At 41.8% G+C, this 22,953-nt stretch overlaps 1 protein-coding gene across 2 annotated transcripts in view; it reads right to left on the bottom strand.

Annotated features, from left to right (window-relative positions):
• Positions 1-22,603, bottom strand: part of SOX5 (SRY-box transcription factor 5) — a 282,377-nt gene extending 259,774 nt beyond the window's left edge. The window contains exons 1-2 of one of the 2 annotated variants that reach the window (XM_040345422.1): positions 22,430-22,603; positions 20,831-20,928 (exon numbers count right to left, since the gene is read on the bottom strand). In XM_040345422.1, the coding sequence (XP_040201356.1) occupies positions 20,831-20,868 (38 nt within the window). In that variant the 5' untranslated portion in view covers positions 20,869-20,928; positions 22,430-22,603. Of the gene's footprint in view, positions 1-20,830; positions 21,339-22,429 lie in introns of those variants that run through there. The other variant, XM_040345423.1, reaches the window with a different exon arrangement.
• Positions 22,604-22,953: the final 350 nt, after the last annotated feature.

Genomic DNA, 22,953 nt, shown 5'->3' with positions numbered 1-22,953 from the left:
GGCAACCAAACTGATAAGAAGCATGGAGGAGCTCAGCTATGAGGAAAGATTAGGAGACACTGAATTTATTCTCTCATGAGAAGAGGAGAATAAGGGAGGATATGATCAACATGTACAAATATATAAGGAGTCCATATAGTGAACTTGGTGTTGAGTATTCACTTTATGGTCAACACAAAAGACAAGGGGGCACTTTTTACGTCTAGAGTAAAAGAGATTTCATCTCCAAATACGGAAAGGTTTCTTCACACTAAGAGCTGTGAAAATGTCGAATAGACTCCCTCCAGAGGTGGTTCTGACCAGCTCAGTAGATTGCTTTAAGAAAGGCCTGGATTCTTTCCTAAATGTACGCAATATAACTGGGTACTGATATTTATAGGTACAGTTGATCCAGGGAAAATCCGATTGCCTCTCGGGGAATTAGGAAGGATTTTTTTCCCCTGCTGTAGTAAATTGGATCATGCTCTGCTGGGTTTTTTTTGCCTTCCTCTGGATCAACTGTGGGTATAGAATTGGGTATATTGTATTGCACAAATTTTTTTTCTTTTATGGTTGAATAGATGGACTTGTGTCTTTTTTCAACCTAACTAACTATGTAACACTAACTTCCATGTTCTTGTTCTTGTCCATGTTCTTGAGGATGCCTTCTTAAGGAGGCTTCAGCTGTATTTCTAAGGTCAAGGAGATGAAGCATTGGCAAATCCCAGGAGTAAAAAGACTTAAAAAGTTCACAGCTGCCGCCTAACTTTTTAGAACTTCTTACTTGCCTGATCGAATAATATTGGATGAACTGTCGTGATCGTCTCTCGAAAGTAGCGTACACACGATCTGAAAATCGATTCTTCCTCGGACAATTGTTTCCATCCGATATTTGCATCGCGTGTACAGGCCGTTAGGCCTCATGTATATTAGGTTCTCCCGACCTTTCTCCTGACATTTGAAAATAAGTGTTAAAAATGCGCATAAAGCACCGTTTGTCATCTCAAAATGCGTTTAGATGCAAATGTTTGGCCATTTAATCTCATTGGCCAAAATATTAATTTATTGTGGACGTTGAAATAAATGAATGCTTAACTGCTAAACGCACCTAGCATTTAGACATTTACACATGTTCAGGTGCATCGGGCGCACCAATGCTTCTCTTTTGATGCCCCAATACATCTGTAAATGCCTAGGTGTGCAAGGACACAGGATAACAGAGTGCTGTTTAAAGACAAAAATAAAACATAGTCTATCAGGAGAAAAAAACTTTTAAGTTACTAGATGGGTTTTGTTCACATTTTGAATAATAAAAAAAAAGATGAAAAAAGTGCAATCATAGCTTCCAGTCTGGAGAAAAAGCCCCCCCACCCGCCCAAACAACAACAAAAAATTGCTCATCACCAACTACGTGCCACAAAAATAGCTAAGCCAAAATGTTTCGATAGTCACCAGCCTTGTCGGCCTCCGTCGCCCCTGAAAGCTGGTTTCAGAAGCTCAGAGAGGTTCAGTATTTAGCGGAAAGAGTGTGAATTGTAAGCCGCTCTCTCGAAATGAATAATATCGAAATATAAATGAAGGCATTGAAGCCGCTTATGTAGGCACTCCACAACATGTCACACTACACTTTACTCCTGCTGCTCTGACCTCTTTTATGGCAAGCTAACCCTGAACTAATATTCTCTATTTATCCCACAAATCACCGGGTACGCTTAACAATACTGTAATAATACTCATTAATATTATTTTCTAGCCACTTAACATAGAAAAGGGAAAGTGTTGCTGGAGAAAAGTGACTAAATAAAGTGTTTGGGAGAATAATAGCGGGTTTTGTGAGTACGCAGTGGAGGGATCAGGTTTTATGGAGAGCGCCATACTACAAAACTGAGGATTTTGGTTAACCCCTTCTCATCGAGGCATTCTTTATCTTGGAGTTTGAAATTGTAAAAAAAAAAAAAAAGGACCATCAAGTCAAACATTTTTGGACTGTCCTGGCTCCTTCAAAAAACTGTTAACTACCTGGCTATGAAGGTGTTGCAATGGCTTTGACATTTCAGGTCAGTGGCCTGGAACTAGAAGTCCTCATTTGCACACTTGTGCAAGGTCAGCTACTCAAAGGATGGAAACCAGAAGGTCAGCATGAAAAGGCAACGCCATCCTCCAAGCTTCTGCTTATTTTTAAAGGAAACTGACCCTGAAAGAAATATTAGGACTGTCTTTGAAAATGCAAATTTTCTGGCTGTCTCTGGCTGCAATACTTTCCGAGTTAAAGTCATCTCTTCTAAACTACTGCCATAGTGCTGATCTATAAGGATATACTGTATTTATTGGCGTATAACACTCACTTTTTTACCCTGAAAATAGAGGGTAAACTGTGCCTGCGTGTTATACGCAGGGGGCTTTGGAATGTTTTTTTCCCAAAACTTCCCTCTTAAAGTTAGGGTGCGTGTTATACGCCGATAAATACGGTACATGCCTCCTGCATGTATCCTTACCTGTCAAATGTCTCCCCTCTGTCTGTTATCAGAACTGAAAAACTGCAGATTCTGTGGGTGGATCTGTTGACTGGAGCTCGGTGGGTGGAGTTGTGATGTCAGAATCCCCGCCCTCCTCTACAATCCCCTTGTCAACATGCATTTTGTCCTGTGTATTTCTTACACTAAATTCTGCTATGATCACCAGCATCCAGTCAAAATCCAGAAGAGTAACCACATGACTTCAGAAAAGGAGTGGGGGTGGGAATTAAATAATGCCTGTCTCAGGCTAGTGCATGAGATATGTAAATAACCTGGGAACAAGGGAAGAACGGACAAAAGTTTTCTCCTGTTTGTCCGTTTATCTCACTGAAAAAAGAAGAGGATTGCTCAGAGCTGGATTAACTCTGTGGCAAGACTGGGCACAGATGATAGGAAATCTTATACTCTACATTGTGACAACAAAAAAAAACAAAAAAATTCAGCTTTACATCCACTTTAATGACCTGGACCAAACCTGCAAATTAGAATGTCAGTCATGAAACCAGAACTGATCCACATACTTGTTCCAGGCCAGTGACTGACAGGAAAATGGAACCAGGGATGTCAGCTATGGATTCTTCATGTACCCCATCCTGAGTATATAGTGATTAAACATGGCTGCCACTGTGTAGATTACTATCCATGTGTATATTACTAGTTACAGACCAGAATTTTTTTTTTTTTTTTAAAAACATTAGGACACATGTTATGTCAAGCTGGTCACATCCACATCAAAAACATCTCCTGCATTAAACTTACCACAAATTTAAAAATGTCTCAAAATGCTACAAAATGTCACCAGCAAAACATTGGTGGTCAAAAAAAGCCACTGGAATTATACCACAACACTGACATGGTACACCAGATCAACACAAAATCACAACAACAAATTAAAAACTACACAGAACTCGACAACATCTAACAAAACAGCAATACGACCCCAAATTGCAACATCAAACCCAACAGCACACCATGTCACAGCACTGACACTACATCAAGCCACATCTTTAAACTAAACCAAAGACACCAAAATCTTATCAAACCAAAGCACCGACACTACACTAAGGGTTCATATACACGTGGGGGCTATTTACGAATGGGAAATCCACTTTGCACTCAAGTGCAAACTACAAGTGCAAAGTGCACCTGAAAGTGCTAGTCGCTGTAGATCCGAGGGGGACATGCATGGAAAATAAAAAACAGCATTTTACCTTGTACATGATTGGCTGATAAAATCAGCAGAACTTCCCCTCAAATCCACCCCTCAGATTTACAGCGACTGCACTTCCAAGTGCAATTTCACTGTAGTTTGCGCTTGTAGTGCAAAGTGGATTTGCCTTTCGTAAATAACCCCCATAGCCTACTTTGACCACCGGGCCGCGGGAAACCACAAAATGTGGCAAACAAACCGCGATTTGCGTCCAGTGGTCAAAACATTCCTACCCTGAACGTGATTCTTATGCATTCAGGAGAGGGAGGTTGAATCTCCTCTAACTGCAGCAGCTCCTAAACCATCTTAAAAGTACATGGACATATAGGGAGTTATTTACTAAAGAGCTTCCCCTCATTTCAGATCTACCCCTCAGATTTACAGCAAGTGCACTTTCCACTTGTAGTGCAAAGTGGATTTGCCCTTAGTAAATAATCCCCTATATGTCCATGTACTTTTAGGATAGTTTAGGAGCTGCTGCAGTTAGAGGAGATTCAACCTCCCTCTCCTGAATGCATAAGAATCACGTTCAGGATAGGAATGTTTTTGACCGATGGACAAATTGTTTTCTACGTAAAAAAAAAAACTATAACACCAAGACCACAACAAGCCATAGTATGAAACCAAAACACTTCACAAAACCACAACGTCCAACTAAAACCGTGCCAACTGCAAAATTAAACTAAATCAACAACACCACAAAACAGACTGTGTACTTTGCAAGTGCAGTTGCTCCAGAGCTTAGTAAATGAGGAAAAGCTCTAATGACTTCCATCATTTTTTTTTTTTTTGCATGCACCTCATTTAATAAGCTCTGGAGCAACTGCACTTGCAGATTGCATACTCTATATGCCTTTAGTAAATCCAACCCAATGTTACAAGTTGGGTTTTGCATTGAAGCCAACATATGATAACCACAGGAGATATCTGTTCTCTGTCACAAATCGTTAAGATTGATATACATAGTCAAGGCTGAAATATTTCCATGTTCCACTGACTGCCCTGCACAGCTTACAATCTATTTAGGAAACCAAAAGCACAAGTACCAGGTCATGTTATACATAATGTCACAAATACATCTAAAAAGGTCCAATTGACTGTGGTATAGTCCCTCAATTCTCCACATCTACACAACCACAATTGTCTCATACACAAAAATAAAAATTGCCAGAGGCTTCCCTTTACAGATCACCAATTTACAGAATTCAAATCCAAGCCTTTTAGGTGGACGAGCTCGAAATTCCCCCAGTCAGCCGTTCCTTCAGGCGTTGCGCAGGTGTAAAATTCACACAAGTGGGACGTGAAATAATCTTTATGTAACCAGGACTGAGATAAGAATGAAGAACAAAGTATGACGGGACTTACTTTTGTCACACAAACCTGCTGTGCCACAAATGTATTGTAGCAAAGTTTTATTTGTATTTATCATTAGACTGGAGCAGCAAACAAAAAGTACAACCCACATCAATAATGCCTTCACAGGTAAAGGTAGCAAAAAAGGTACCTCAGAATGTCTATTCATAAAAAATAAAAATATACAGCAACTCCTTTTTACTGCCACATAATCCTTGTTCTATAACCAAATATTCAGAATTTAAAACCATTTTTAATTATTGTAATTAAAATAAATGTAAACCTAAAACTGATAAATATTTAGCTTTCTGTATAACAATTGCCATTTTTAAATAAAATCTTTGTTTTCTCCCCCCCATCTTTGCTACATCTCAGGCCTCATACACACGACCGAGTTTCTCGGCAAAAACCAGCAAGAAACTTGCTGGGAGATATTTTTTTGCCGAGGAAACCGGTCGTGTGTACATTTTCGGCGAGGAAACTGTCGAGAAACTCGACGAGCCAAAAAGAGAGCAAGTTCTCTATTTCCTCGACGGGAATGGAGAAACTTGCCTTGTCGAGTTTCTCGACAGCCTAACAAGGAACTCGACGAGGAAAACGATGTGTTTCGCCCGTCGAGTTCCTCAGTCGTGTGTACTAGGCTTCAGTGATGTGGATTGCAGCCAATTCCTCCTATGGCTGAATGGAGTCGATCAGGGCAGGTTTCCTGACGGAGACAACAGTGGACCAGGCCTGTGTCAAGGGTGTTGAAGGTCTCAATCAGAAGCCATTGTGACAACACAGGAGCAAAACTAGGTAACAGGGACAGAGTTTTGTCACCTTATACAGGAAGTACCTGAACAAGGACCTTTAAGGCGGACTCACCAAGGATTATTTTAATTAAAGTTGCGAATTGAAAATGACAGGTTAAAGATTGCATGAGATTTTGGGGATTAGGTTTACATGAAAACCAAATAGAGATCATAAGTTATGAGTTAAAAACCTACAGCATAAAAAAAAAAAAAAAACAGAAACCTTGAAAAATTGCAGTTTGGACCTTTGTAAATAGGCAGCTGCCATCTGGTAACTAAGGCCTGTTTTGTATCTGGCTGTCAAGGCTCCTTTAAAGCACCAAGTCGTTGTGCTTAAATGCAGCTCCTTCTCTCCGGCCTGCTTGCCATGAAGTGCAGGCAGCAGAAGGCTCTGCCAAACGCATTTCCACAAGACAGAAAAAAAAAAAAAAAAAGAATGCATTAAGCAACTGAAATCAATAAATAACTTTATAGGAATTCTTGCCATTTACCACCTATTGCTTTTAATGCTGCACACATGCGGGACATGACGCAGCGCTGAGCCCCATGTAATTCAATCCACCGCATTCGCACACTTGTAAAAAAAAAAAAAAAAACTCTGGCTTAACAAAGTGCCAAAAAAGTCACCCCACTTTTCACCCTTAAAACCAAGTCTGTGTGATCGAGACTTCATCTACAAACCCTCAGCCATGGGTGTCCTTCCAAACCAACTGCAAAACTCTGGCCTTGCAGGGGTTAGCAACTGATATCCAGAAGTGAAAGAGGACAGCAATAAAATAAAGTCAATGATTAATATTTGTAATATAATCTCAGTAAAGCATTACTTTTACTTAAACTCTGAGCTGCAAGATAGGGGAAAATCTACCGTATATTACTTATAATTATATCCTATGTTTACTTTGTGCTCATCAAGGGACTCCTTTAGTACCTGAAAGGAGAATCACAACAGCCTGGTCTTTCTTTCTGTTTTACAGCGATCTTGACATAAGATTATGTTCCAAGGAAACAAGGAGAAGTTCTGAAGGCTGGAACAAAGAAATGACTGAGTGATATCATAGGTTTAGATCTAGACTCGCAAATCAGATACTGGTATCAATTTACTTATGCTGGAGTCCTATGTAAAGTGATATAATATAGAAAATGTCTAATTTTTATATATATATATATATATATATATATATATATATATATATATATATATATATATATATATATATATATATATATATATATATATATATATATATATATATATACATACACACACACACACACACACATACATACATACATACATATACATACATACATACATACATATATACACACACACGCATAGATGTAAACCATGATGATTACTTTGTTCTGTGCACTGTGTGTCAATAAAAAAATCATCTTTTTTCTTCCTTTGTTGCCTAATAGTTCTGATGAGATTCTGCAACATCTTTAAAGCCATTTTTTTGGACTTTATGAAATCCAGTGATGGCTGCATGGCATTTCTCAAGGTGGGGGTTCCTGATGAACAGTGATTCGTGTCCATGTCAAAACAGGCACTTGTACTTTCCATCGGAAGCCTGTTTGACACCAAGGGACAACACATGAGAAATACTGGGAGAAAGTGCTGTCACCCTACAACAGGAAGCGTATTAATATAAGGACCTTTAGTGTAGGATTGTAAGGTATTCCTTAAATGAAAACTGAAAGCTTAAAAACGGTTTTGGAGAAACGTAAAAGCCTCTATGAGGTTTTAATGATTGGGTTTACATCTACTTTTAGGCTGTGTGCTCCATATAACTAAAGTCCAAGTTTTAGGGCCAAGGTCCCATTCACACAGGTGTACTTAAAAGCATTACTAAATCCACAACAGTAAAAGTCTGTATATGCAGTAAAGCATGCTTGTTATACTCACTGTGGAACCTAAGGGGTTTAACCTTTGCATTGTGTAAAAAGTCTGATTGACCCTGAATGCACAGATCCTCCCATTCTTGCATTGTCTCCAAAACATGTCTGAATAAGACAGAGTTACTGGAGTCAGGCTGCACATGCTCAGTTTGGTATGTATTGCTAGAGAGTTTTTTTTTTCTTTGGAGGGTGCATGTGATCAGCACAGGCCAATCAGCACTGTCCAGACAGAGGGTCAGGGGTCACGCAGCCTCATAGGGCAGCTACTGAACACCGAGGCATCCCAAGCAGGCAAACACCCCTTTCCAAGGATGTATGCTTTAATACATCCATGTGAACAAGGCTTAACGAACACTTTACTGGACACATTTTCATAATGTTCCATTATGCTTGAAGATGTCCGTTTTCAGCAATACAGATTTTTGTTAGGCAAGCTTATCAGTCTTCCACATGTAAAATTACCAGCGGTGAAGTTCAAACCGTTTGTAGAGCAATTTGTTTGACATACAAATGCCTAACAGATCTCTCAGTCATGTTCTGTCCCAGAAGTTACTCTTTATCCCCCTGAAACGTCTGCAAAGTCTTCCTGAGCAGCTGCAGCAGTCAAACAAGAATGACCCCAAAACCCTGAAATGACCCCCAACTTCCACATTGTAGAGGTGTTTATATAAGAGCCGTACGGCTAAATGGATACTCACTACTCGTCTATATACAATGCTATCTGATTGCTTTCCTGAACATCGAGCTGAACAAAAATACAATCATTTCAGACTACCAATTTTGAAAATAAAAACATTCCTTGTTGCAAATAAGTTGCAGACGCTCTGTTACATTAAAGGGAATAGTTTTAAAATAAATATTACGCATGTGAAGATTTTCCATTTTTGTAGCCACATAACATGGCATAAAAAATGGTCCATTGTCAAGGCACAAATACAACTTGTTACCAATCTTGGTGATCTTTTCCAAGTAACTATTTTACTAACGGTTCTTACAAGAGTATAATATTTACTTTTTTGCTTTTTCATTTTTGTTAAAGTGATGTTTGCCAATTGTTCCCCAGGCCAAAAAACGTATATTTTTGATAACAGAAAACAATAGAGCCGGCAGTGGCCCTCATCACATCCTCTACGACAGTTTGGAGTGCGGTTTGGGTTCTGTTTGTTGCAGCCACCTATGGAAACACTTTTTCACTGCAAACCTTCCTGCTACACTTGTGAGTAGTTTTTATACTTTCTTTCAAATAAAATCCATCCAAACGATAATACACTAGGCTGGTGCGCCCCCCCCCCCTCTTCTCTCAAAAAAACGTATATTGCTGAAAGAGTCCTTGCTGACTGAATGCACTGGTTTGGGGTGAAATGAGTCTTTTCTTAAATTGTGGGAACCACTGTTCATCGTCATATTGAACGTCGCCATTTATAACTCCACTTTCATTTCAAACAGTACTACTGTCAAGAAGACACCAATTCCGATGAATCATAAACCACCTCCGAGCAAGATGATAAAAACACGTACTAACAAATTACCAAGCAGGAAACACCAAAAACAGGACGACACATTTCTACCGGATAACATAAGTCTGGATGAAATGAAAATCCCATCCATCTCGATCCCAAACCAAAGTCTTTACTACCAGATCAGCACGGCACAAAACAACCAGCATCTGGTCACATTTGCAAAATTCCAAGAGGGTATTCCTCCAAAGTCTACACATTTTTCTTTATCTTGCCTTATGTAGCATTACGACACTAGGATAGTCTGTCCATCCCGTATACGAAACTATCTCTGCTGGATGTTTGTTCCAAGCATCAACTACTCTTTCTGTACAATATTACTTTCAAAAAGGTTAGTTCTGAACTTTGCTCCTGCTAGTTTGAAGTCATGCCCCCCTGTGTTCTTGATCTTAGCTTCCTATTAAAAATTCTGCCCTCTTGAACTTCACACCTTTCATGCCATTAAAGGTTTCAGTCATGTCCCATCTTTCCTTTAAGCCCAGTAAACATGTACCGAAAGTTGGTCAGTTCAGCAGTAACTAGCCAACTTTCGGTACATGTGTAATGCTTGCTGTCTTTGCAACAGAAGCCAGTCTGACAACCAATTTCTGTCGAACAGTCTTGCAAGAAAAAGAAACATTTAATAAGTGCTTGCAACCAATGGCTGCAGGTGCTGATCAGTAAATTGTGGGGGGGGGGGGGGGGGTGGAGTCCCCCTGTCTGAATACAATAGTACAGCAGAAGAGATCCACGGATCACACATCATTGTGTTAATGTGGGGACCTGTTTTTATCTCGTTCAACCCGCTGTTTAAATGAAAGAAAACAACTTGTTTAAAAGCCTAGTATATATGATGAAAAAAATAAAATAAAAACGAAAATACCGATCTTAGAGCGATCGTCGGATAATCTGATCATTCGTACACAGCTGTCGAGAGCCGATCACAACAGTTGATGCAAAAATATCCAATGCACTGATATGCACGAAAAATGTTTCTTCTACAATAACAGAATGAACAATTTGTGTTTAATCAGCACATTATTTATCCATTAAAAAAAAAAATATATATATACATTATATATATATATATATATATATATATATATATATATATATATATATATAATTTTTTTTTTTTTTTTTTTTTTTTTTTAATAATACCAATAATAATAATAATAATAATAAATAATAATAATAATAATAATAATAATAACAACATGTGGCTAAGCCCGCACTTGAAATGAAAAAAATACATTCCAATACATGGCATTGTGGGAAGTTGTACTTAGTCTTATAATATTTGTAACTCTAGTAAATTATTTGTTTGACTAGCATGCAATAAAAATAAATAATAATAATAATAATAATTTGTCCAATATTTACATCGTGGGTACCAGACTCAAGGCTTCACATATTAATTTCCAGCAGACTCTCCTGATGTTTTATCAATCAGACCTTTAGCCTTTCTGTTGCCCATCTCTGGTCTTGTTCTATCTTATTAATATATCTTTTTGTAAGGGAGGTCCCCAGAATTTGAAATTCTAAAATGAGAATCAATATAGGTGAATCAGTAACTTCCTCTTGCTGGTGATCAATCCAAATAATACCTATATAGATTGATTTGTTTGGTAATAATTAAAGATCTATATAGGGGAATCAGGAACTCCCTTTTCCTGCTGGTTAACCCTCTATATAAAAGATCAATAAAGTGGACTCAGGATCTCCTTACTATTGCTGGGGATACCTCCAGTAAAAAAACAGATATATACAGAGGAAACTGAGAAGAGAAAGAAAAGAAATGAGATAAAAAAAAAAAAATACTGGTCCATGAAAACATGGGCAAGCCTAGACTATTACAGAGAATTCCTAACTATCATCCCTGAATAGGGATGATAGTTGTGGAGAAGTTGAGGGCTGCACTCCTCTGCTTCTTCTCAGCCTATCAGAATGCGGGGGCAGCGGAGAATGTTGCAACAGTTTAAAGAGGCGCCTCTCTCTGCTCTTACTTTTGCTACTGTGCATCACTTGGGCCTGCCAGCGTTCCTCAGGATGCAAGACAGATTGTGGTGTTCCAGCAGACAGCCTTACCACAGCAACAAAAAAAAAAAAAAAAAAAACAACACACACACACACACACACCTTTTAAAACTTTCTGCTTTATGAAAAATGTACGGAATCAATTTACGTAAAGCAAAGGGCAAATATATATATATATATATATATATATATATATATATATATATATATATATATATATACATACATACATACATACATACACACACACACACACACACACACACATACATACATATACATATATACACACACACACACATACATACATAAATATACAGTAAAACCTTGGATTGCGAGCATAATTAGTTCCAGAAAAATGCTTGTAATCCAAAGCACTTGTATATCAAAGCTATTTTTTTTACAGGGTATGAAAGAGAAGAGAGGCACCTCTAAGTGTAGCAATAAGTTGCTAAATGTTGTACCTTCATTAAATGTAACCATATTGCTTCACTTAGAGGCTCCTCTCTTCTTTTTTATATTCAGTTGTGACATGGCGCTACTCATATATCAAGACATCGCTTGTATATCAAGGCAAAATGTATTAAAATATTTTGCTTGTCTTGCAAAACGCTCACATACCAAGGTTTTAATAAATATATATATATATATATATATATATTTATTAAAACCTTGGTATGAGAGCGTTTTGCAAGACAAGCAAAATGTTATGAGAGATTTTTTATATATATATATATATATATATATATATATATATATATATATATATATATATATATATATATATATATATATATATATATATATTATATATACACACACACACACACGCATACATACATACATACACACACACTTTATTATCATTTTAATATGCACAACATTGCTATTTCTGGGACATTTTATTTAAAATTTGCAACTTTAACGCCCGCAAAAAGAACCTTTTTTTTTCCCCCTGTTAATCTTGGTGCAAAAGCAGATTCCACAGTCTCTTAATATTCCATACACAAAGCAGACTATATTTAGCATTGCGGACTTATCAATGGAGCTAATTCATGCCTTTACATAAAGGAACAGTCTTTGCCCTCATATTTTTGGAGAAGTCATGTGCAAAGCCAAGACCCAAGCTTCATGTAATGGATCATTCAAATTCAATTAGTGACACTCCATGGGCCAGGGAGGGGCTACATGGATGGCTCACAGCAGGACACAGCACAGCCAGAAAAGGGTTAATGAATAAGGGGGGGGGAGGGAAGAGGTTGCAAGTAACAATGGGGTGACCCCTGACCAGAGGCAGGAGACCCTCTCCTTATTCTAAGCCCAGAAGCCACTTCTGAGACTAAGCAAAGCAAGATGTAAGAACGTCAGGCTGCGTTACGACTCCAATTTGTTTCCTTCTCAGAAGGATCTGGCAGCCAAGGAACTTTATATTTCAGACAATAATTTCCTTAATTAAGGTATCGGAAAATCTTAGAATAGAAAAAAAAAAATTATCGCAAAAGGTTGATGGGTCTCTGCAATGCACAGAAGGCAGGCACGACAGAACATCTGTTAATAATTTTCAGGGTGGTCCGATAAAGAGAGCCCTTAAGTATACAGTAAAATGATTTATTTTATACACTGCAACTGGAGCTCAATGAAAAAGACACGGAACAAGGGTTACAGCTCGAAATTTCACTTAATCTCTTGCAAATCCTTACAAGCATAGAGGCAACGCAAACAGCAACTGTACGATATTGTTAACGCAGTCCATGAAGGTTCATCGTCTGTCCCCCCTTAGGGTCCGTTTGCAATATTTTTCTCTTTAGCGCTTAGGAGAGTTAACTGAACATGATGGGGTTGCAGAGAAGCCAACACAACTGACCCCCAGCATTAAATGAGTCTGTACACGTGTCTGCCTTCACAGCGAACGTAAAAGGTCCGATCAAAAACGTACTCCATTTCCAAAACTTCTTCCGTACTGCAAGCATCTGGCTCACCAAAAAAACAAAAAGTTTAACTCTCTGTAAGGAACAAGCAACAGTTGTGCGCTTAAAATTTCCCAAAAATTTCCAGGAGACATTTACAATTTAGCCCCCAAATGACTTTTCTACTGCAAGCATTTCACTGTCCCCAAAAAAGTTTGTCTCATCTGTTCACGGCTTTGAAATAAATGTTGTCAGGTCGAGAAAAGACAGTCACACTTTTAGCCCTGAGAAAGCCACGAAAACATTTTTTACTTTCCAAAAAAACTAAAAATGAATTTGGTAAAGGACCCAAAAACTAAAAATGTATTTGGTAAAGGACCCAAAAACTAAAAATGTATTTGGTAAAGGACCCAAAAACTAAAAATGAATTTGGTAAAGGACCCAAAAACTAAAAATGTATTTGGTAAAAGGACCCAAAAACTAAAAATGTATTTGGTAAAGGACCCAAAAACTAAAAATGTATTTGGTAAAGGACCCAAAAACTAAAAATGAATTTGGTAAAGGACCCAAAAACTAAAAATTAATTTGGTAAAGGACCCAAAAACTAACAATTAATTTGGTAAAGGACCCAAAAACTAAAAATGTATTTGGTAAAGGACCCAAATAACTGGGTCTTACAAATGGGCGATGAGAATATTTCGCCCCCGACTGCACGAAAGACAAGCTGCTACAAGTATGTTCTTGGTGTTCACCTCTCCTAGCACCTCACTCCAGTAACTTTGTGACAAATAACCAGGCGCAGAACAACGGCACAATACCACTCCAACACTTGTGTACACAAACCCAATCCAGAGAGAAAACAGGCATGGGACCAAGATCAAGACTGTCTGCCTGACTATTAAGGAGAAACAAAAGCAAATTGTTATTGCAAGTATAATTACCTAGTGATTGATATGTATTGCAGAAGTTTGTGAGATTGAATAGAGGGAACTTGGAAAGCTTCCACTGCAGTTTTTAATTTGGATTTACAGGCAGCAGGGTATTGAATGTAAAGTTAAAAATCACAAAGCAACCCTTTTTTTTCCTGCCCGACTCCTGCCACCGCACCAGTGTGGCACCTTTCAAGGGCAGATTGGCGCGCTCAGCACAGACAAATCATATCATGGCGAGGGGAGGTTCTGAGGAAAAAACAGAGGGTATCCAAACTGATTTTTTTTTGGGGGGGGGGGGCGGAGGGGGAGCAACTTGGATGACTCCAAAAATCTGACGTTGTAAAAAAAAAAAGAAAAAAGTCCAACTTTGAAAACATGGCAATCACATCCTATCAGAGAAGGATTCTAGGCGGGTTAGGCTCTGGCTGATCTAATTATTCCCTTGTGATTATCTCCAAAGGCTGGTGTCTTATGACTTTATAATCCTCAGAACAATACACAGCAAGTCAAACACCTCGACAAACAAACAATAAATCTATTATAATAAGACGTTGCAGCTCCGAACACAGTCAGGGTTATGTCAGGAGTTGTGATTGCTGTGAATTTTTACATGTCCCTTTCCTGAGCCGATCCATTACATTTGACATCGTCTTGGCATACACTGCCATCCCCCAGTCAGACGATCCTAAAGAAAGGAGGCAACGTATAAAAAAAAGTCTGGGCACCCCAACACTCCTGTGAGAGGGGAGAAAGATCTCACGCAAACCTTTGCAAATTTAAAGTCAAATTGATCAGCTGCTGAAAGCTGCATTATTATTTTTTTTATTATTAAAAAAATTCTTCAAAAACAGATAGTGACTGACATGAATTCATCTATAACAATGCACCCCAACATTAGAATTCTATTGGTAATGATGGTTTCTCTCTGGTTTCTAAATTGTATTGACTGGTTTCTGAACTCTACATCGCTGGGTTCCCCCTTTTTGAGAGGCTGGGCACTGTGGCTAGAACAAAATATATATTTTTTGTTTTTGTGAAATATGTCCAAATTATCCCGCAGGTCTCATCAACCTGTCAGCTGGCAATAAGCACTGCGCTTATTCTGAAATCAAATAACAGTTTTGTTAAATGTTCAATATTTAATTACACAGGAAAAAAAAAAAAGGGGACAAAACCACTTCATCCTCCAAATCTTACTGCAAATACTGATGAACTGTACAGATTCAGCAAAGTGCAGGCAAGAATCCAGCATGTTGTGGGATGACAGGCTGCATTGTTGGTCACACATGTTACAATTGCCATCTCATTCAATCACTATTTTAAGATCGGATTGTTCACATCTTTTATGCATTAAAACGTCTTATTCACTTCATAGACAAATGATTAACCCATGCTATCACAGCAAAATAAATAAAAAATCAAATGAACATTAAAGAAATAGAATCAAAAGCCGGCAACTAGTACACACCATTTGGTTAGATGAAGCAACTGATTAAAAAGAATCACACGTACAGTGCACTCACTGAATGATTAAATCTACAAAAAGAAATCTTATAATAAATCTGTACTGTGGCTGCGACTCTGACATGCGACCTTTGACTTGGGAAATCTCACCAGCTGGTTTAATAGGGTCAAGCCAAAAAGTAAATCACAGCAACCAATGAGATTACCGTTTACTGGAGTCAGATCAGTAGTCGCAGGCTGCATATTGGTTCCAGCAGGTTAATAATCTAAAGATTACCGAATAAATTGCTTACATGACAGCAATGTGACAAGCAGATTTTTAGGCAGAGCCCGACCTGTCATTTTTACAAGCATTTGCTGAAACAGAAGCATCAGCTTGAAGCAGTGTTTCTCAATTCCAGTCCTCAGGCCCCCCCAACAGGTCAGGTTTTCAGGATTTCCATTATTTTGCCAGGTGATTTGATCAGTTTCACTGCCTTAGTAATCACCACAGCCTTTTCATCTGAGGGAAATCCTGAAAACCTGACCTGTTGGGGGGGCCTGAGGACTGGAATTGAGAAACACTGGCTTGAAGCAACATGTGGTCACACCATAAACATGAGACAGGAGTTTTTAAATTCTACCCACTATGCCGTGGGTCAGGTTTAGAGGGGGAACACCTGGATATACAAAAGCAACTCATCTTGGGTTTAACCGTGCGCCCATTGATCACCTATAGTGGTGCACCGGGTCGCTAAACTGTCCAAAAAATCCAGCAGCTCCAGCAATCACAGCCTTAACAGAACGAGTCACAGCAAATTAAACCAAATAACAGATCAGAAACAGAATATTAATTATGACATCGGGCGTGATTACACTGCTGAACGCTGCCGCCAAAGTGCGCAGTCTGCGTGATGTTGTCATACGTGCAACACACTCATTACTGTGACAAGATTTTGACAGTTTTCTTGTATTTTAATCGCTGCGTGAAAAACCAAAACACAACAAGGCGAATTTATATCCCAAGAAAGGAATCTCGAAACCGTGTTGCCGTACTGTCAGATGGAATATGGAGTAAAAGGCACGCAATTCACTCAGGGCAAGGGATGGCCATGAGATAAGGACACTATGGAGGGGGCTGCTGGCACAGCAATGGGCACCAGGGGGGAGATATATGGGCCTGGCAACAGGTCATAAGAGGACTTCTATGTAGTCCAGCAGCACAATATTCTCCTCGGTCCAGTTCTAAACATCACAACACACAGATGACCTCACAAGACTATCTTACACCTGCCACCCTCAATTGGGACAAATAATAAAAAAGCCGAACGTTTGGCTCAATCTGACACTCAGAACGAAGTAGGACTCACTTTCTAAGTTTTCCTATCGGGCAGCCATTGCATTCTCCATCAGTGTGACGCCTCTTTATCACGCATAAGCTTGGAAATCCTGGCTCCACCGGGCAGCCCCTTTTACTAGCCTGGGTGAGCACTTCACTGGCACACAAGGCAGACAATGTCTCTCTCTTCCTCTCTCTTTTCTAAAAAATAATTTAGGAGAACAGGATAAAATGGTGAGCAGGTGAACGGCCAATCACCATGCCAGTGTCACTGGAACAATGAGCGCCCAACGCCTGGCACCGACCCCAGAGCTGGCTAACGTAGAGAAGGGGATTTACAGTTGCCCATTGTTGTCGTAACCCCAAAATAAATTCAGTGGGTGTTCGAATGAGTCAGTTATTACAGCCCTCCTCTTTTTTTTTCTTTTTTTTGTGCTCCAACCTGCGTTTTCCTTCATTTTTTTTATTCTACACGGGACATCCTGCCGCTTGTGTAATGCCCTTTTTTGCAGCGATTGCGATATAGAAAATACAAGCTTATAATACACTCCCCCAAGTTGTTCATCTTAACCCCTCTACACAGGGCAGGGGTGGGAAATACACATACAATACACTCCGCTGGCTCCGGCTAGGGGCAATAATGTAACATTTGTCACTGCTTTACTTCTCTTCAACAGTAATATTATGCCAAGGGGTTTAAAAAAAAAAAAAAAAAAAACTTACACTGAACTTTCAGTAGGCGACAACTTGTCCTTTCTGTCCGATGGCTTTAGCACCAGTCGGAAAGCACAGACATCCCAGCGTAATCTATTTCGCAATGACCTAGTCAGAAACACACCTCCAGGCTTGGCCAGTGCTGGTCCAGGGACGCAGGCAACCCCCCCAGGAATGAAGACGGAGGCCTTGCCGCACATGCAGACCGAGGAACAACACAGCCGTGACCGCCACAAGGAGCAGAACAAGACAGTCGGACAGTATGCCTGGGGAACGCGGAGCGAAATCTAATCACAGACCTCCAAGCACAAACTAGCCAGCACATCTGACAAGCATCTGCTCTGATATGAAGGGACGTGTTAATAGTGAACAGGGGAGGAAGAAAAAAAAAAAACAACAACAAAAAAACAAAAACAAAACAAAAACACAGCTGCCACTAACAACACCATGACAAAAGCTTGCGTGTAGAAAGGATCACACCGGCCTTCCCGCAAACTGTCACACTGTTTTTGCAGCTAAAAAACGTTCACATTGTCTTGAGGAACAAAATTGCACCCAGAAATTCTGCTCCAATCAGCCGCCCTTATCTGACCGATACAAAAATCGATATTAAGAATCTCCTAAGGTTATCTAGTCCCAACCCAGGAAGAAAACAATCGGCCAACACAACCGTCAGGCCGTCACAACAAATGCTTAAAACTTTTCAAAAACTTCTCCGGCTGCGACATTTTACCAAGAGCCGTGTAACAAATTCTAATCAATTATTCTATAATGGGATTAAGGGAGAGCAAACAGGTCCCTACTGCCGGCTGCTTACAAGTTAAATACAGAAAAAAAAAATCGAATGAATTCGCTCTGTGAGCTGATAGAGGAATGACCTTTGAACGCTGGAAAAAAAAAGTAAAATAAAGAGTCTCGCCTGTCACTTTGTTACAAGGCATTCGCTTCACAGCTAAACGCGAGAAGGGGAAAAAAAAAAAAACATAAAAAAAAAATAAAAAAAACTCTCACCAGATAATCAAAACACATTGTCCTTTCAATATAGGCTACAACTTAATTTAAAAGAGACATTTTTCCCAAAATGCCAGGAAATGTCAATTGCAAACGTCACTCAGAATAAAATCATAAAATCTTTCATACGCCGACCTACTTGGCGAATAAAAAGTGACACAAGCTATGCTAATAATTGAGAAATAAGTAACTTTTTACTTTTAAATTGAAAGATTATTGTGTTGCACGTAGACGGGGAAGGTATAGCAATACTTTGGGAAGACCTGGGGACTGGTGGGCAGTAAGGAGGCAGTAAGCGGGTTTAGACAAACCAGGCAGAGGGTTGGGATGAAGTGGATCCAGGATGTCAGGAGAATTGCTGGGATAGAAAAGCAGGAAGGAAACATGAAAATAAGACGCCGGGAGGGAAGATAAAAGAGGGGATCAATCCAGAGCACTCGGGATAGGCAGAGATTAGGGATATGCTGGGCAGACAAGACTCCTGGAGGGCTCAGTTAGGAAAATCCCCACTCTGGAGGGTGACCAGCACTCTCGTGTGCACAGGGAGTCCCTACAGAAGTAGTCTGCACAGAGCAGCAACAACTGTCACTACTTCTGCCAGCACTTCCTGGAAACCAGCTACTTCTCTGAGCACCAAACTATGCAGGAACTACATCGATAAATGGCAAGCCCGATAAAAAACACTACAGATTAGTCAGTACCTGCATGGATTACTCCTGCGAGGAGTGCAGCCTTCAGCCCAGCAAATTGAAGGGCTGTGTAGGCAAAAGCCAGCAACAGCCTGTTGGGTTGTGTGGGAAGGCACAGCAGGCAGGGAGCAGGGTGCATGGAGAAGGGGCAGGGTGCACACAGCAGGCAGGGAGCAGGGTGCATGGAGAAGGGGCAGGGTGCACACAGCATAGGGAAGGGTGCATGGAGAAGGGGCAAGGTGCACACAGAATAGGGAAGGGTGCATGGAGAGGGGCAGGGTGCATACAACATTAGCAGGGGAGCATGGAGGAGGGCAGGGTGCATACAACGTAGTAAAAGGGTGCATGGAGAAGAGCAGGGTGCACACAGCTAAGGGAAGGTTGTTTGAAGAACTAGTAGGATGAACACAGCATAAGGGTGCATGGACAAGGGGCTCCATAGAGAGGTGTATAGTGAAGAGGCAGGGTGCACGGAGAGAGGCAGGCTGTACACAACACAGGTAAGTGTATGGAAAAGGGTCAGGGTGCTCATAACAGAGAAGGGTGTACGGGCAAAGGGCACCATAGGCAAGGGTGTTTGGAGAAAAGCAGGATGCATATAACATAGGCATGGGTGCACAGAGAAGGCAGGGTGCATGGAGAAGGGTAGGGTGCATGGAGAAGGGTAGGGTGCATGGAGAAGGGTAGGGTGCATGGAGAAGGGTAAGGGGCTCAGAGAAGGGAATGGTGCCCACAGCAAGGATGCACAGAGGGGGGCACCATAGGAATAAGTATATTGAGACAGGCAGAGTATAGACAGTATTGGGAAGGCTGCACAGAGAGGGGCACCATAGGAAAATGTATTTCGAGATGGGCAGAGTACAGGCAAGGTTGCACAGAAAAAGAATAAAGTGCACAGCATAGGTAAGGGTGCACGGAGCAGAATGGGGTGCATGGATAGGGGTTGGGTGTGGAATGGGTGTTCGGAGTAGGGTGCATGGATGTGGGATGGGTGCTCTGAGTAGGGTGCATGGATAGGGGTTGGGTGTGGAATGGGTGCTCGGAGTAGGGTGCATGGATAGGGGTTGGTGCTCTGAGTAGGGTGCATGGATAGGGGTTGGTGTGGGTAAGTGCTCAGAGAAGGGGTAGGGTGCTCGGACAGGGTGTAGTGTAGGAAGGAGTAAGCAGGTCCTGGAGCAGGGTGCAGAGAGCAGGGTACAGAGATCAGGCAGAGAGCAGGGTACAGAGATCAGGCAGAGAGCAGGGTGCAGAGAGCAGGCAGAGAGCAGGGTACAGAGCGGAGAAAGCACATCAGACAAGGGAAGAATGCAGGAAGCACAGGGAAGTGTGGACTGGTGGAGGAACAAGGGTTCAGGGACCAGGGCACAGTCTAGGCAGATGAGGGATCAGAGTTTTATCTGGGTACAGTCCGGGCAGAGCAGGGTGAATTCTGGGCACCTCCAGGTCCCTGACAATAGACCCCCTTATAGGGTAAGAGGACAGAGAGTACATAGCAGGAGAAGCGCACTCACCTCTCAAACTCCGGCGGTGCGTCTGGCTCGGTGAGCATGCTGAATCCAGCACAATATCCCTTTGTCACAGCCGCCACTTCTGATGGCTTTAGGAGAACCTGTCAGGGGGTGCAGAGAGCGGAGTGAGACCTCTCCTCACACTCACACACACTCACAAATCACTATTAAAGGGACAGCAGTGTGGGGAGCGCTCTCCTGTCAGTTAGATCCTGCACAATGCTCGTCATCCCCGGGACAGGACACAGCAAGCTGTTCACTGGGATCTGCCACCTTCCACTGTGCTGCCGAGTGCCCCCTCCCACCCCCACAACAATCACACATTGTTCCCAGCAAAGAAAAGCAACTGGGACACACAGAGGCCCCTGCCAGGGACACCGCGCTCTATACACCTCTCTCTGATCTACGCTGCACTCTCCTCACTGCACTCTGCTGTCTACTGACTGTACTCTCCTGACAACACTCTGCTCCCTGCACTCTCCTGACAACACTCTGCTGTCTACTCCCTGCACTCTCCTCACTGCACTCTGCTGTCTACTGACTGCACTCTCCTGACTGCACTCTGCTCCCTGCACTCTACTGACTGCACTCTGCTCCCTGCACTCTCCTCACTGCACTCTGCTGTCTACTGACTGCACTCTCCTGACTGCACTCTGCTCCCTGCACTCTACTGACTGCACTCTGCTCCCTGCACTCTACTGACTGCACTCTGCTCCCTGCACTCTACTGACAACACTCTGCTCCCTGCACTCTACTGACAACACTCTCCTGACAACACTCTGCTGTCTACTGACTGCACTCTCCTGACAACACTCTGCTGTCTACTCCCTGCACTCTCCTCACTACACTCTGCTGTCTACTCCCTGCACTCTCCTGACAGCACTCTGCTGTCTACTGACTGCACTCTCCTCACTGCACTCTGCTGTCTACTGACTGCACTCTCCTCACTACACTCTGCTGTCTACTGACTGCACTCTCCTCACTACACTCTGCTGTCTACTCCCTGCACTCTCCTGACTGCACTCTGCTGTCTACTCCCTGCACTCTCCTGACAACACTCTACTCCCTGCACTCTCCTGACTGCACTCTCCTGACAACACTCTGCTGTCTACTCCCTGCACTCCACTGACAACACTCTACTCCCTGCACTCCACTGACAACACTCTACTCCCTGCACTCCACTGACAACACTCTACTCCCTGCACTCCACTGACAACACTCTACTCCCTGTTTTCTACACTGCACTCTACTGACAACACTGCTGTCTACTCCCTGTTCTTTATACACAACACCTCTCCCTGCACACTCTGCTCCCTTCTACACTGCAGTCTCCTGACAACACTCTGCTCTCTACTCTCTTCTATACTCTGCTGTCTACTCTCTGCACTCTCCTCTCTAATGACTGACTGCACTCTCTTCTGCGAACTGTCTGCACTCTACTGATTGGACTCTCCTCCTTCCCTGCACTCTGTGCTGTCTCTTTTAGTCTCAGAGTCTCTGTATGTCAGTGCATGGGCACTCTCATATGTCTTTCTCTGTACACTCGCTCACTCTCTCTCTCTCACACACACTCATATGTGTATTCTCTCTCTCTCTCAGTACCGTCACTGTGGGGTCTCTCTCTCCCTCTGTATTGTCTCTCAGCGGTCCCCGTGTGTCTCAGCAGTGACTCCGGAGTTGCTCTCAGTGGGTGAAGCTCTCACACAGTGTCTGTCTCTCTCCATAGTTCCCCGGCTGTCCCTCTGTGTGAATGTTAGTGCGGGGCCCCGGGCAGTAGGGGCCCCGGCGGGTGACAGGACAGTGACAGGCGCGAGCACGACATGAGAGGGCGGGAGCGCGCGCCGCATGTCCGTCCGTCCCGCCTTCGAACCGCCCCCTCCCCCGCGCTGCCCCGCCTACCTGGTCACTCATGTCCCCGCCCACCTAACTCCTCACTGGCCGTTCTGATCCATCCCAGGGCTAAGTTCTAACCCTTTCCTGCCCGGATGTCAGCGCCAACCTTCCCGTGAATGTATTATTATTATTACCACCTTTCTGCCTGACACCAACACTGACCCCTTCCTGACTGACCTCACCATTAACCCTTTACTGCCCGGTAAATGAATTCATTAGCCTATTGCTGCCTA

Source organism: Rana temporaria, chromosome 3 (assembly GCF_905171775.1).
Source record: "Rana temporaria chromosome 3, aRanTem1.1, whole genome shotgun sequence".
Classification (NCBI taxonomy): domain Eukaryota; kingdom Metazoa; phylum Chordata; class Amphibia; order Anura; family Ranidae; genus Rana; species Rana temporaria.
This window is presented reverse-complemented; position numbering and strand designations above follow the sequence as displayed.